Source organism: Cherax quadricarinatus, chromosome 52 (assembly GCF_038502225.1).
Source record: "Cherax quadricarinatus isolate ZL_2023a chromosome 52, ASM3850222v1, whole genome shotgun sequence".
NCBI classification, from domain to species: domain Eukaryota; kingdom Metazoa; phylum Arthropoda; class Malacostraca; order Decapoda; family Parastacidae; genus Cherax; species Cherax quadricarinatus.
In genome coordinates, this window is record NC_091343.1 from 27500336 (window position 1) to 27517796 (window position 17461).

Sequence of the window (17461 nt, forward strand, 5' to 3'; positions counted from 1 at the left end):
AAAAATGAAAAATATAAATGATAACTGAATTCAACGCTAATGTATATAGGGGTGTCTGGTGTTGGTGACACTGTGTTGTTGAAATTGTAGCAGTTGCTGATGATAGGGGGGGGGGGTCGCAGGTGTTGGTTATAACCCACCGGTTCGTTCTTCACAGTATAGCCGTGAGTATTATATCCCGATGACAGGAAAGCAGGTTCTTTACCGCTGCAATGATGAGGGGTTACGTCCTGCAATTTCATACAGGTGCACAGGTAATTAAATCCAAAAAGGGGAAGTCTCAGGACGTTAGTCCATCTCCATCAGTTCTGCTCGTTGATTGGCAGGTGACCCTCTCTGTCATCCAATAGTAGTGCTGGGAGCTGTGAGTCTAGTGATTACTGTTTGGACCGGAGCCCCACACGTCACCTTTCGGGGGGGGGGAGAAGGAGGGGAAGGGATAGCGGGAGCTAGACTGACCCTACCTTAACAAGCAGCCGGCAGTCAAACTATCACTTTCGGGGTGGGGGAAAAAAGGTGGGAATAGCGGGAGCTTGACTTACCCTACCTTAACAACTAGCCGGCAATGAAACTATTGTTACTATATACTCCCTCTCTACTCCTATCTATTGAACTTTTCCCTCACACACACACACACACACAGAGATACACTCTTTCTCCACCCATCCATCATTCTCCCTGTCCCTCTCCCCACCTCTCTTCCCCTTACAACCCTCCACTCCTCCCACTTCTCCACTCTCTCCTCCCATCTCTCTCACTCTTTCCCCTCTACCTCTCCCATCTCTCTCACTCTTTCCCCTCTCCATTGTCTCTCCCTCTCCCTCCCTCCCTTGCCCTGTCCCCCCATTCCTCTCTCTTTTCCTTCCTCCCTACCACCCCTTTACCCTCTAGTCCCCTTCCCACTCTTTCTCCTACCCCTCCCTCATTCTCCCTGTCCCTCTCCCCTCCTCTCTTCCACCTCACAAATACACAATTACAGCACATAACCCATAAAAAATGGTGGCTCAGAGGGGAACTTGAAGGCCCAAGGGTTCAGAAACAAGTGGTTCTGGTAGGGAAGAATGAGTGGAAAAACAAGTGCAAAACGATGGAACAAGAGTGGGAAAGCAAACTATGAGTGTTTTCTGCAAAAATGGAGAAAGGGATGGAGGCAGAGCTTTCTGTGAAGTTGGAAAAGAGGTTGGAGAAGGAGAAGAAGAATTGGGAGCCACAAGTCGAAGCTGCAGTAGCCAAGATAAGGGTCCTAGAATATGACGTAAATAGTCTGAAATAAGTTACAGGGGTATTGACCAGAGGAGACATAGCATCTGAAATTGGTACACCCCTACTAAACGAGGGGCCCAACATGAAGGAAGGAGACATAACTTATGCTAAGGCCCTCTCAGCCCTCCAAGAAGGGCCCAGAAATGACGGGGGAGAGCAGCTGGGAGCAGGGATTGTGGTGGGGGATAGGGGTGAAGGTGGAGAGAAAATGATCATGTGTGAACAATAACCAGAAACACAGAGATAAATGCAATGGGAGGAGGAGAGGGCGAAGTCAGTGTTTATTCATGGGCTTCAGGAGAGTGAGGGAAAGACACAATGAAAGACGGCAGGCAGAAAGACAGGAGACTGAGAACATCAAAGAAATTGGTGAAGTTTACATGTCTGAGATTGTAAATTTTCAGAGAATAGGAGGAAAAGGAAGAAAGCGGCCAATCAAGCTGATTTTCAGAAGAGAAACACTGCAAAACAGGATCCTGCAAGAGAAACCACTGTTGAAGGAATCATCAGAGAGGGTGTTCCTAGATTGAGACAGAACAAAAACAGAATGACAGCAGCTGAGGAAGATGACACAAAAGCGAAAGGGGCTAGGAAGAGAGACAAGGACAGAATCAGCAGAGGACAACCTGAGCAGGGCAGAGCAACAAGAGCAAGTACACACACAGAACCATCCCCAGAACTCCACAACCAAACACACTATCCCAACAGAAACCACAATCCACCCTCACAGTGCCCACCCCACACATTGCTGTAGAATCCTGCAGCACATTCCCAGGCTCACCACTCTCACAGACCCCCCAAAACATAGTGTTGGAGAGGAAACTGAAGGTATTGTACACCAACACTGATGGAATAATGAATTAGTGGAAGGAGTGACATGAGAGAATCAAAGAGCCATCACTGGACATCATGGACATCATAGCCTTCACAGAAACCAAGCTCACAGGAATGATAACAGACGCCATCTTTCCAAAAGGATATCAGATCCTGAGGAAAGACAGAGGGAACAGACGGGGTGGAGGAGTGGCGCTGCTGATCAGAAACTAATGAGATTTTGACGAGCAGGAGAGAGGAGACAGAGGAGAAACAAGAGATTACATAATAGGAATGCTTCAGTATGAAAGTCCCAAGGTGGTAATTGCAGTTATGTATAACTCACCACAGAACAGCAGGAGGCCAAGGCAAGAGTATGATGAGAATAACAGACCGATGGTTGACACACTGGCTGAAGTGGCCAGAGGAGCTCATGCGAGAAGGGCAAAGCTACTGATCATGAATGACTTCAACCATAGGGAAATTGATTGGGAGAACTTGGAGCCACATGGGGATCAAGAAACGTGGAGGGCTAAGATGATGGACGTGGTACTGAAAAACCTCATGTACCAACACTTAAGGGACAATTCCAGAGAGAAAGGAGAGGGTGAACCAGCGAGACAGGAACTAGTATTCACCTTCAGTAGTGCAGATATTGACGAAATCACATATGAAAGACCCTTATTGGCCAGTAATCATGTGGTTATGAGCTTCGAATACAACGTAGATTTGCAGGTGGAGGGGCAAGCAGGAAGGGCCGGACGAATGAAGCCAAACTACAAGAAAGAGGACTTCGCAGGCATGAAGAACTTCCAGAACTTCAGTGGGAGAGAGAACTGGCAGGGAAGTCAGTAAACGAGATGATGGAATATGTGGCAACAATATGCAAGGAAGCTGAGGAGAGGTTTGTACTCAAGGGTAACAGGAATAATGATAAAGCCATTACTTACAGCATATTTTAAATTTCAGTTGGATTTTATTACGTATTAGAAAACGTCAATCTCTTAAATAATGTAATTAACGTTCCATGACCTTGATTTTAATAAGGTCATTGTTACATTGCTATGGTGTTATGCGGCAGGAATCAGGCTAATATCACTGTGTTTTGAAGCTATGTGGCTAAGAACACTAACAATTTTCTAGTTTTATGTGGCTCGTGTCAAGTTAATATCAATGAAGCACAACTGTTAAGTGGCTGGTCTCAAGTAAAGATCACTGTAGAACTCATGTAATGTTACTGGTGTTAGGATAAGATCACTGTATTACTGGTGTTAAGTGTCTGGTATCAAGTTAAGATCACTGTAGCCCTGGTGTTACATGGTTCGTGTAAGGAAAGATCACTGTAGTACTGGTGTTATGTTACTGGTGTTAGGATAAGATGACTATAGCACTGATGTTATGTTACTAGTGACAATATAAGATCACTGTAGCACTATAGTTATGTTACTGGGGTCTCTATAAGATAACTGTAGCACAAGTGTTATGTTACTGGTGTCAGTATAAGATCACTGTTATGATACTGGTGTCAGTATAAGATCACTGTAGCACTAGTGTTGCATAATTGTGTCACTATATGATCACTGAAGCACTAGTGTTAAGTTACTAGTGTCAGTATAAGATCACTGTAGCACTAGTGTTATGTTATTGGTGTCAGTATAAGATCACTGTAGCACTAGTGTTATGTTACTGGTGTCAGTATAAGATCACTGTAGCACTAGTGTTATGTTATTGGTGTCAGTAAAAGATCACTGTAGCACTAGCGTTATGTTACTGGTGTCATTATAAGATCACTGTAACACTAGTGTTATGTTACTGGTGTCAGTATAAGACACTGAAGCACTAGCGTTATGTTACTGGTGTCAGTATAAGATCACTGTAACACTAGTGTTATGTTACTGGTGTCAGTATAAGACCACTGTAGTAGTAGTGTTATGTTACTGGTGTCAGTATAAGATCACTGTAGCACTAGAGTTATGTTATTGGTGTCAGTATAAGACCACTGTAGTAGTAGTGTTATGTTACTGGTGTCAGTATAAGATCACTGTAGCACTAGTGTTATGTTACTGGTGTCAGTATAAGACACTGTAGCACTAGTGTTATGTTACTGGTGTCAGTATAAGACACTGAAGCACTAGCGTTATGTTAGTGGTGTCAGTATAAGACCACTGTAGTAGTAGTGTTATGTTACTGGTGTCAGTATAAGATCACTGTAGCACTAGCGTTATGTTACTGGTGTCAGTATAAGACACTGAAGCACTAGCGTTATGTTAGTGGTGTCAGTATAAGATCACTGTAGCACTAGTGTTATGTTACTGGTGTCAGTATAAGATCACTGTAGCACTAGTGTTATGTTACTGGTGTCAGTATAAGATCACTGTAGCACTAGTGTTATGTTACTGGTGTCAGTATAAGATCACTGTAGCACTAGTGTTATGTTACTGGTGTCTGTATAAGATCACTGTAGCACTAGAGTTATGTTACTGGTGTCAGTATAAGATCACTGTAGCAATAGTGTTATGTTACTGGTGTCAGTATAAGATCACTGTAGCACTAGAGTTATGTTACTGGTGTCAGTATAAGATCACTGTTGCACTAGTGTTATGTTACTGGTGTCAGTATAAGATCACTGTAGCACTATTGTTACATAAATCGTGTCAGCATAAGATCACTGTAGCACTAGTGTTATGTTACTGGTGTCAGTATAAGATCACTGTAGCACTAGAGTTATGTTACTGGTGTCAGTATAAGATCACTGTAGCACTAGTGTTATGTTACTGGTGTCAGTATAAGATCACTGTAGCACTAGTGTTATGTTACTGGTGTCAGTATAAGATCACTGTAGCACTAGTGTTATGTTACTGGTGTCAGTATAAGATCACTGTAGCACTAGCGTTATGTTACTGGTGTCAGTATAAGACACTGAAGCACTAGCGTTATGTTAGTGGTGTCAGTATAAGATCACTGTAGCACTAGAGTTATGTTACTGGTGTCAGTATAAGATCACTGTAGCACTAGTGTTATGTTACTGGTGTCAGTATAAGATCACTGTAGCACTAGTGTTATGTTACTGGTGTCAGTATAAGATCACTGTAGCACTAGTGTTATGTTACTGGTGTCAGTATAAGTTCACTGTAGCACTAGTGTTATGTTACTGGTGTCAGTATAAGATCACTGTAGCACTAGAGTTATGTTACTGGTGTCAGTATAAGCTCACTGTGGCACTAGTGTTATGTTACTGGTGTCAGTATAAGACACTGTAGCACTAGTTTTATGTTACTGGTGTCAGTATAAGATCACTGTAGCACTAGTTTTATGTTACTGGTGTCAGTATAAGATCACTGTAGCACTAGAGTTGTTACTGGTGTCAGTATAAGATCACTGTAGCACTAGAGTTATGTTACTGGTGTCAGTATAAGATCACTGTAGCACTAGAGTTGTTACTGGTGTCAGTATAAGATCACTGTAGCACTAGAGTTATGTTACTGGTGTCAGTATAAGATCACTGTAGCACTAGTGTTAAGTTACTGGTGTCAGTATAAGATCACTGTAGCACTAGTGTTATGTTACTGGTGTCAGTATAAGATCACTGTAGCACTAGAGTTATGTTACTGGTGTCAGTATAAGATCACTGTAGCACTAGTGTTATGTTACTGGTGTCAGTATAAGATCACTGTAGCACTAGTGTTATGTTACTGGTGTCAGTATAAGATCACTGTAGCACTAGAGTTATGTTACTGGTGTCAGTATAAGATCACTGTAGCACTAGTGTTATGTTACTGGTGTCAGTATAAGATCACTGTAGCACTAGTGTTATGTTACTGGTGTCAGTATAAGATCACTGTAGCACTAGAGTTATGTTACTGGTGTCAGTACTTTAAGATCACTGTAGCACTAGAGTTATGTTACTGGTGTCAGTATAAGTTCACTGTAGCACTAGAGTTATGTTACTGGTGTCAGTATTAGATCACTGTAGCACTAGTGTTATGTTACTGGTGTCAGTATAAGATCACTGTAGCACTAGTGTTATGTTGCTGGTGTCAGTATAAGATCACTATAGCACTAGTGTTATGTTACTGGTGTCAGTATAAGATCACTGTAGCACTAGTGTTATGTTGCTGGTGTCAGTATAAGATCACTGTAGCACTAGCGTTATGTTACTGGTGTCAGTATAAGATCACTGTAGCACTAGTGTTATGTTACTGGTGTCAGTATAAGACACTGTAGCACTAGTGTTATGTTACTGGTGTCAGTATAAGACACTGAAGCACTAGTGTTATGTTACTGGTGTTAGTATAAGACACTGAAGCACTAGCGTTATGTTACTGGTGTCAGTATAAGACACTGAAGCACTAGCGTTATGTTACTGGTGTCAGTATAAGACACTGAAGCACTAGCGTTATGTTACTGGTGTCATTATAAGATCACTGTAGCACTAGTGTTATGTTATTGGTGTCAGTATAAGACACTGTAGCACTAGTATTATGTTACTGGTGTCAGTATAAGATCACTGTAGCACTAGTGTTATGTTACTGGTGTCAGTATAAGACCACTGTAGTAGAAGTGTTATGTTACTGGTATCAACATAAGATCACTGTAGCACTAGTGTTATGTTACTGGTGTCAGTATAAGACACTGTAGCACTAGTGTTATGTTACTGGTGTCAGTATAAGATCACTGTAGCACTAGTGTTATGTTACTGGTGTCAGTATAAGATCACTGTAGCACTAGAGTTATGTTACTGGTGTCAGTATAAGACACTGTAGCACTAGTGTTATGTTACTGGTGTCAGTATAAGATCACTGTAGCACTAGTGTTATGTTGCTGGTGTCAGTATAAGATCACTGTAGCACTAGTGTTATGTTACTGGTGTCAGTATAAGATCACTGTAGCACTAGTGTTATGTTACTGGTGTCAGTATAAGATCACTGTAGCACTAGTGTTATGTTGCTGGTGTCAGTATAAGATCACTGTAGCACTAGTGTTATGTTACTGGTGTCAGTATAAGATCACTGTAGCACTAGTGTTATGTTACTGGTGTCAGTATAAGATCACTGTAGCACTAGTGTTATGTTACTGGTGTCAGTATAAGATCACTGTAGCACTAGTGTTATGTTACTGGTGTCAGTATAAGATCACTGTAGCACTAGTGTTATGTTACTGGTGTCAGTATAAGATCACTGTAGCACTAGTGTTATGTTACTGGTGTCAGTATAAGACACTGTAGCACTAGTGTTATGTTACTGGTGTCAGTATAAGACACTGTAGCACTAGTGTTATGTTACTGGTGTCAGTATAAGACACTGTAGCACTAGTGTTATGTTACTGGTGTCAGTATAAGATCACTGTAGCACTAGTGTTATGTTACTGGTGTCAGTATAAGATCACTGTAGCACTAGTGTTATGTTACTGGTGTCTGTGTAAGATCACTGTAGCACTAGAGTTATGTTACTGGTGTCAGTATAAGATCACTGTAGCACTAGTGTTATGTTACTGGTGTCAGTATAAGACACTGTAGCACTAGTGTTATGTTACTGGTGTCAGTATAAGATCACTGTAGCACTAGTGTTATGTTACTGGTGTCAGTATAAGATCACTGTAGCACTAGTGTTATGTTACTGGTGTCTGTGTAAGATCACTGTAGCACTAGAGTTATGTTACTGGTGTCAGTATAAGATCACTGTAGCACTAGTGTTATGTTACTGGTGTCAGTATAAGACACTGTAGCACTAGTGTTATGTTACTGGTGTCTGTATAAGATCACTGTAGCACTAGAGTTATGTTACTGGTGTCAGTATAAGATCACTGTAGCACTAGTGTTATGTTACTGGTGTCAGTATAAGATCACTGTAGCACTAGTGTTATGTTACTGGTGTCAGTATAAGATCACTGTAGCACTAGTGTTATGTTACTGGTGTCAGTATAAGACAATGTAGCACTAGTGTTATGTTACTGGTGTCAGTATAAGATCACTGTACGATTAGTCTTGTATAACTTAACGCTAATTTATGTTACCTTTAACTAGTATTCATATTAAAATCATTGTTATTTATATATGAATCTTGATTCAATTATTTTTCTCTTGGCCTTGAATCTGCCTGATGTTAGTTCCTTGGTCTTACGAAAATCAATTGAGCGTTTATAATCGCTCTCATAATAAAAAGAGCATTCAACTCTTCTCTAGTTCTAATGCTATGTTTAGTTCAGGATTTTTCATAGTTGACCTTAATAAACTTTATTTTTTTATATAAAATCTTATAGACACAGATATCGTTATTTTGGTGACAATTTTTAGTCAAGTATTTTTTGTTAACTTAATGAAAATTTGTAAATGCAATTTGGATTTTAAAATTCTTAAGTAGATATATGAAGAATTTTTTTCATTGAAAGGGAGAACGAACATATTCTTGGATGAATATTTCTGCCACTTCTTTTTCGAATTGTAAAATATATTTCTGTCAATTTTAAAAGGTTTGTCAATTATGTTCTTTTAATATTTTAGAGCATTTGCTATTTCGTAAAACTTCAAAAATTATTTAGCCATCAAGTTTAGTTTGTAAATACACAGAACTCTCAAAAACACAGATAAAAATACAATGTTTATCATGATAAATGTAATAATAGTGAACGCATTTGCTCACTTTCTGTATATTTTAAATTTAAGTTTACGATTCCTCTTCATAATTAAGACATTTAATAAAGACAATAGATTATTTTATTCAAATTCAGCATTAAACTTCATGGAAAGAGCTAGACTATTTAATTAAAAACGGAAATGATTTATATGTATATTCTTGGACATTATGCATAAGACATCATCAATATATCTGTAGCACTTAGCTTTACCTGGAAAAATCTGTTAAAGAATCTTGGTTCAAAATATTCCGTATACAAGTTGCTAAGGGCAGGTAAGAGAGAATTTCCAATTTCCATACAAAATATCTTAGTAAAATTCGTCATTAAGCACAAACTTTGCATCAACAGTGCAAAGTTTAATGAGCTCAAAGACTGTTGGTACTGGCAATGGCAAATCGCAATTATCGAGGTCTTCAGATAGGAAGCTTAATAATTCGTCAATTTGAACTTTTGTGAACAATAAGGGGATATCAAACCATATTATAATTGCTTAAATAAGTCATAATGCTTAATTTGTCAACTAAAACAATATTATAATTGGCATTAAAGTTAGAAACTTTGCAAACAGTTGTGATCAATAAAAGTATATTGTCCAAGTCAGACCGAAACGTCGTCGTAAGCTCCTCTCTTCTTTGTGCGGGTTATTTGTGTATTGTTCCAGTCACGGTATTGTGCCATTTTTTGTTATCTATTAATCATTTCGATAATTTGTAGGAAACTGAACTTACGTAGCTAATTATGGGTCTGTCTGGATTACCTTGTTTATGTGGTTTGATTATTACATAACATCTATGATAAAAAACGACTTGGTGGTCATAAATTTTTTTAATTAGTAATTTTTTTGCCATTTTGCAGTTTTATTGATTTGATAAAGGTAATATTATCTGAAACTGAGGTTTTTCTCTCCAAGTTTATATCATCTATAGGATTATTAATTTCTTTTAAAATTACTACCACATTAATTTTCATATATCTATTAAATTCTTAAACAAGACTTACTCTTGTTCAACACAAATAATTTCTGACGCGAATTTCTTAAATATGAGTTTCTTTTGGCAGGATATTTCTCTTATTTTTAACTTTCATTGCATCATTCTGATGTGTTATATAAAGTATATATTGAAGCTCCAACAACAGTTCATCTTAGTTATTGCAACATTACCATTTCTCATCGCAAATTGCTTAATATTGGAGATGACAACTATTAATAGCTTCTTTTCCGGAAAACAACTTTTTTGTCAGTAATGGAAGTATAACAAAAGAATTAATTAACCTGTGTATATATATGCTATATAAATTTAAGCTCAATTTAGATAAAATAATCCATTTACTATATCTTACTAACAATGCCTAGAAAACAACAATTTTATTTAACGTACAATTAAATTAGTTAGCCTTTATTCTATCTCGATATTTGTGTAATTCCTTTAATTTTCTGTTTCTTATAAAAGGCAATAACTGGCTGGTGGTTGTTCTGAGCTTGTTGGGTAAGTTTGGAATCTCAGCAGCATTTGCCATCGTTTACATCTACTCTGCCGAGATCTTCCCAACTGAGTACCGCAGTGTGGGAGTTGGTACTTGTTCCATGTGTGCTCGAGCTGGTGGCATTCTCGCAGCATTCATTGCTTCTCTAGTAAGTGATTAAAATAAAATTTATTAGTAATGCAAATTTTCAAGACTCATTGATTAAAGTAATATGAGTTTTTTCTTTTTTTTCTTTTTTTTTGCATTTTTTGCATAGTTAATTTTGGATTTATATTACACTATAGTGGCTATTAATTTTCAATGGCATGCTAGCAAATTTTATGTTATAAAATGGTATAAACAACTTGAAATCGTTGGCATCCATGCAATAACTGGAGAACGGCTCATCTGATCAGGTTCAACTTTTCACCACTGGTGTGGCTTCCTGAACACAAGACTTGTGCTGTTGTTGGGTAGCATAAGTGACACCCATTTTCTATTCAATAAACAACAATGTTTCTTCACATTGGCTTCACAATATTATTAATGTTGGATTCTATAAGGTGGATTATACTCTATAAGTATAGACTGAGCAGGTACAAATTTGATAATTTACTGAAATGCAGCCTCTCTTCACTTGGCGATGTACTCATTTTCGGATGCCTTCGATTTACGACGGGCAAGATCTTTGAGCACTATACTATATATCTAATTAATGTATATTGAGGCTGATTTCCTCAATTCTGTTTATTACAATATACAGTACACTGCTTCATAAATATTTAAAAATATATCAGAAATGTTATAATTTGTGTAAAGGTGACACTGAAACAATATCAAAGATAGTTGACACAAATCCACTACCGTTACAGTATGCTCCTCGTTTAACGACTAATTTGTTTAACGATGGGGTCTTAGTTCCTATCTCCATCGTTAAGTGAGGAGAGGCTGTAGTTAAAAAAATGAGAGTAACATACTTTAACTCTCTATTACTAGACCTGCTGTGACTAGCTATTGATGACCTCCCTCATGTCACTATGACTAGCATTTTGACGACCTGCCACTTCATTTATGACAGGCTTTTGACGACCCCCCTCCTCATCTCATTTTGATTAGCTTTTGACGACCCCCTCATCTCACTATGACTAGCTTTTAATGAACTCCCACTCATCTCACTATGACTAGCCTTTGACGACCCCCTGATCTCAGTATGACTAGCTTTTGACGACCTTACCCTCGTGTCACTATGACGTGCTGTTGATGAGCTCCCCCTCATCTCACTATGACTAGCTGTTGACGACCTCCCCTTCATCTCACTATGAGTAGCTCTTGAGGTCCCTGAATCTCATTTCCTTGGATCAAGACTGCATCAGCAGGAACAAGATTTTCAGTGAGTTCGATTTTTTCGTTTTTTCCCCATTTTTCCTCGAATTATATTTGTGAAGAGAGCTCCATTTTCTTGTATCAAGATTTCCTCCATAAAGAGTTTTTTTTCAATTTATTGGAACAAGTTTTCCCTCACAGAATGTTAATGAAATATAAATAATGATTACACTGGTCAACAACCAAAATGCTTCCCAGACCAGAGTAGCAACTTCCAACTAATTTTAGGTCATTGATAACGAATATCATGGTAAAAATTGTTTGTTAGCTCTACTTTTCACTATACACCTACGTGTCACAACAGGTTCCAACAGGCTTGTGGTAGTGTGTTATTTACCATAGTCACAGTCTCACTGACCTTCACTGTTATTCCAGCAGTCGTAGAACTAGGTTGTAATGTCCAAGTTTATATTCTGAGGTGAAAGGTAGGTGATTTTCTTAGCCAAACACTTTTTTAACCTAAAATAAATATTCACTGAAAAATCTATTGATATGCATGTGAGGTATATAATATTAATTTTTTTTTCCTAATGAATGATGTAAATACGTCTGCTCAGCTGTCATACTCTGAATTATAATGATAAATTAATGAATAAATTTTCTGTTTATCTTCTAATTGTTTGTTTTCATTTTTCAGATGCCTCGTAATTATGTGAATAGAACAGACAACTTCTGCTACATTTGTGGTGAGGTGACCTTTGCATCACAGAAGCCCCGTATAACTGCTATGGTTAAAAAGGCATATCTAATCATAGCAGCTTCCTATAAAGATAGTAACTTTGAATCAGACCTTCATGGGGAGGAGAAAGCTGCTTGGGAAGCATTCAAGTTTGTGGCGAAGGGATTTCTCGGAAACAGAAAGGAAGGCAACTATGATGAATTGGTGGAAAACCTCATCAAGGCTTACAAAAACATACGATGTAACATGTCACTTAAAATCTACTTTTTGGACTCATATTTAGACTTTTTTCCAGCGAACTGTGGGGCAGGTAGTGATGAACATGGTGAAAGGTTTCACCAAGATATTTCAACTATGGAAAAATGGTACCAGGGAAAATATGGCACAAGAATACTTGTAGACTATTGCAGGACATTGACAAGAGATGATTCTTCAGCCCATTATAAGCGTCAAGCAAAAAGGCAGAGAGTTAGTACAGATTAGAGTTTAAAACATACTGACATATTGTATGTTACAATAAAATAATCAAATATTACATGTCATCGGTATCACAGGACATAAACACAAGATTTAACTAATCTCGTGAACATTTTTCAGTGAGGAGATGATATGCAATTGGAGTTCATAGGACAACATGAAAATAAAGCACAAGAAGAGGGTTTAGTTACAAAGGTAGGCTTTTGACCATAAAGTAGTTCTTGGTATAAAGTAGTTCCTGGTGCCATACTAGAAGCTTCTGACTACTTTCACGGTTCTTAAGACACATCTCCAGGTCCCCCAAGGACAAACATGGTAATAAGCTTACTTTCATAGGTGATAAAGTATAAACTATAAACATAGTGGTTTGCATGATTATTTTCCTGTCCAACATTTAGTACTTTACATTTGTCAACATTAAAGTGGCAGGTGCAGTTTAATATTGACAAATGCAAAGTTCTAAATGTTAGAAAGGAAAATAATCATGCCACGTATAAACTAAATAATGAAGGTCTTAATATTACTGATTGTGAAAAGGATTTGGGAGTTCTGGTTAGCAGAAATCTTAAACAAAGACAAAAGTGCAGAAATGTTCCCAATAAAGACAACAGAATCCTTGGCATCATAGCAAGAAGTATAAATAATAGAAGTCCTCAGGTTGTTCTTCAACTTTATTTATCTTTGGTTAGGCCTCATTTAGACTATGCTGCACAGTCTTGGTCACCGTATTACAGAATGGATATAAATGCACTGAAAAACGTACTGAGGAGGATGACAAAGTTGATCCTGTGTATTAGAAATCTTCCTTATGAGGACAGACTGAGGGCTCTAATTCTTCATTCTCTAGAAAGGTGTAGTATTAGGGGGGATATGACTGAGGTGTATAAATGGAAAACAGAAATAAATAAAGGGAATGTAAATAGTGTGTTATTAGTATGCCAGCAGAAGACACACCTGTCGTAATTGTCACTGAAAATCATTTACTAGGACTAACCGCAAAAATGCACGTTCACTTGCGATAGAGAGAAAATATTAATCACTTCCTTTCAACCATCATCCCACAGAAATGAGGCTTGACACCTCAGAAGATACAAAATAGTTACACCTGTCACCAGGAGAAGAAGAACTTGTCCTAATTGGCAATAACGATTCGTTTATTAAGACTAACAACAAAATACACCTGACATGTGGAGAGAATCTGTTAATGTTATTCCCTAAACACAAACTCATCACAACACACACAGTTACAGTTACAAGATTATTAACATACACACCAACAGCACCAACATGTGTGGTTTACCTAGAACTGCTTATAAAATATAATGTGACTAATTTCCACTGAGTCCTTAAAACTTTTCCAATTTTATTCGAGAAACAGGGGTATACATTTTCCAAGGTGATATTCACTGTACATGATACGTGCTATGTAAATAGTATGAACATAAACTTAAAACAATATTTTCATAGATTTATTTTTTTTCACAGAAAGTGAGCATTAAAATGTTTTTATGTTTGTTATGATTATTGAGGTAAGCAATACATAGCACATGATAAGTGGTATGCAAGTGGCAGGTTATTTACCCTTATAATGGTGTGCAAAAATAATTAAAAAAAATCATTTGATAAATATTTCACTACAAAATCTTCTGATCCTTTCCCTGAAGTGAAACCTCTCTCTAGTCTTCTCCTGATCCTTCCCCTAGAGTGAAGCCTCTCTCTAGTCTTCTTTTGATGCTTCGCTTGAAGTGAAGCCTCTCTCTAGTCTTCTTCTGAACCTTTCCCTGGAGTGAAGCCTCTCTCTAGTCTTCTTCTGATCATGACTCAAGAAATCATAATGACACGATTGCAAACAAACCATACCCCCGGCCGGGATTGAACCCGCGGTCATAGAGTCTCAAAACTCCAGCCCGTCGCTGGTCTAGTGGCTGACGCGACGGGCTGGAGTTTTGAGACTCTATGACCGCGGGTTCAATCCCGGCCGGGGGTATGGTTTCTTCTGATCCTTTCCCTGGAGTGAAGCCACTATCTAGTCTTCTTAGGATCCTTCCCCTGGAGTGAAGCCACTATCTAGTCTTCTTAGGATCCTTCCCCTGGAGTGAAGCCACTATCTAGTCTTCTTAGGATCCTTCCCCTGGAGTGAAGACTATCACTAGTCTTCTTCTGATCCTTCCTTTGGAGAAAAGTTTCTATCTAGTCTTCTTCTAATCCTTCCCCTGGAGTTAAGCGTCTATCTATTCTTCTGATTCTTCCCCTGGAGTGAAGTTTCTCTCTACTATTCTCCTGATTCTTAATCTGGGGAGAACCCTCTCTCTAGTCTTCTTATGATCCTTCCCCAGGAGTGAAGCCTCTCTCTAGTCTTCTTCTGACCATTCTCCTGGAGAGAAGCCTCTCTCTAGTCTTCTACAGACCCTTCCCCTGGAGTGAAGACTCTCTCTAGTATTCTTCTGATCCTTCCCCAGGAGTGAAGCCTCTATCTAGTCTTCGTCTGATCCTTCCCCTGGAGTGAAGCCTCTATCTAGCATTCTTCTGATTCTTCCACTGGAGTGAAGCCTCTCTCTAGTCTTCTACAGACCCTTCCCCTGGAGTGAAGCCTCTCTCTCTTGTATTCTTCTGCTCCTTCCCCTGGAGTGAAGCCTCTCTCTAGTCTTCTTCTGATCCTTCCCCTGGAGTAAAGCGTCTGTCTAGTTTTCTTATCATCCTTCCCATGGAGACAGGCCTCTCTCTAGTATCTTCTTACCCTTCTCCTGGAGTGAAGCCTCTCCCTAATCTTCTTCTGATCCTTCCCCTGGAGTGAAGCCTCTCTCTATAGTCTTCTTATTAATCTTAACCTGGAGTAAGGCCTCTCTCTAGTCTTCTTCTTATCCTTCCCCTAGAGTGAAGCATCTCCCTAATTTTCTTTTGATCCTTCCCCTGGAGAGAAGCCTCTCTCTAGTCTTCTTCTGATTCTTTCCCTGGGGTGAAGCCTCTCTCTAGTCTTCTTCTGACCCTTCCCTGGGGTGAAGCCTCTTTCTAGTCTTCTTCTGACCCTTCCCTGGAGTGAAGCCTCTCTCTAGTCTTCTTCTGATCTTTCCCCTGGAGTGAAGCCTCTCTAGTCTTCTTCAGATCTTTCACATGGAGTGAAGTCTCTTTCTAGTCATCATCTGTCACATTGCCCCCCTATCCACCCTGTCATACGCCTTTTCCAAATCCATAAATGCCATAAAAACCTCTTTAGCCTTATCTAAATACTGTTCACTTATATGTATCACTGTAAACACCTGGTCCACACACCCCCTACCTTCCCTAAAGCCTCCTTGTCCATCTGCTATCCTATTCTCCGTCTTACTCTTAATTCTTTCAATAATAACTCTACCATACGCTTTACCAGGTATACTCAACAGACTTATTCCCCTATAATTTTTGCACTCTCTTTTGTCCCCTTTCCCTTTAAACAAAGGAACTATGCATGCTCTCTGCCAATCCCTAGTTACGTAGGTAAGACACATAGGCAACAGTTAGGCAACTTTATTCCGAGACGTTTCGCCTACACAGTAGGCTTCTTCAGTCGAATACAGAAAGTAGGCAGGAACAGTAGAGATGTGAAGACGATGTAATCAGTCCATCACCCTTGAAGTCGTAGAATTTGAGGTTGTCAGTCCCTCGGCCTGGAGAAGTTCAGTTCCATAGTCAGGAACTATCTGAAGATCAAGCGACAGTGCGGAGACTTAAATACTGTCGGAAGGAGAGGTGTGGTACTGTTCCTGCCTACTTTCTGTATTCGACTGAAGAAGCCTACTGTGTAGGCGAAACGTTTCGGAACAAAGTTGCCTAACCGTTGCCTGTGTACGAAATGGTATATAATACCGACAAGATGAGAGTAAGACACATGTGCAACATCTGGGTATCTTTATTGTAGACGTTTCGCCATCCAGTGGCTTTATCAATACAAATTCTAGAACATAACTTGAAGACAGTAGAACTATGTGTAGGTGCTGTTCGCACCTACTCCTAGGTTGAGGGACTGATTACCTCATCTTCTGTACATAGTTCTACTGTCTTCAAGTTATGTCCTAGAATTTGTATTGATAAAGCCACTGGATGGCGAAACGTCTACAATAAAGATACCCAGATGTTGCACATGTGTCTTACTCTAACCGTTGCCTATGTGTCTTACCTACCAACCTGTCGGTATTGTATGCCATTTTGATGTTCATCTTGTCAGACACTGCAACACCTGGCCTCTTGGTACAGAAAACGCCTTAGACAATCCTTTCAAGTGAGAACTGTTGGATTTGAGAGTGACCTGACCTCTCAGTGGCTACATTCTCACTACTACCACACCTCTCCTTCCGACAGTATTTAAGTCTCCGCACTGTCGCTTGATCTTCAGATAGTTCCTGACTATGGAACTGAACTTCTCCAGGCCGACGGACTGACAACCTCAAATTCTACGACTTCAAGGGTGATGGACTGATTACATCGTCTTCACATCTCTACTGTTCCTGCCTACTTTCTGTATTCGACTGAAGAAGCCTACTGTGTAGGCGAAACGTCTCGGAATAAAGTTGCCTAACTGTTGCCTATGTGTCTTACCTACCAACCTGTCGGTATTGTATGCCATTTTGATGTTCAATCCCTAGGTACCTTACCCTCTTCCATACATTTATTAAATAATAGCACCATCCACTCCAAAACTATATCCCCACCTGCTTTTAACATTTTTATCTTTATCCCACGAATACCAGTTGACTTATCCCCTCTCATTTTACC

The 17461-nt window shown here is 39.1% G+C and overlaps 1 protein-coding gene across 1 annotated transcript in view; it reads left to right on the forward strand.

Annotated features, from left to right (window-relative positions):
• LOC128696904 (organic cation transporter protein-like) overlaps positions 1–17461 on the forward strand; it is a 135239-nt gene that overhangs the window by 87891 nt on the left and 29887 nt on the right. The window contains exon 9 of the mRNA XM_070096000.1: positions 10161–10342. Within this exon, the coding sequence (XP_069952101.1) occupies positions 10161–10342 (182 nt within the window). The remainder of the gene's footprint in view (positions 1–10160; positions 10343–17461) is intronic.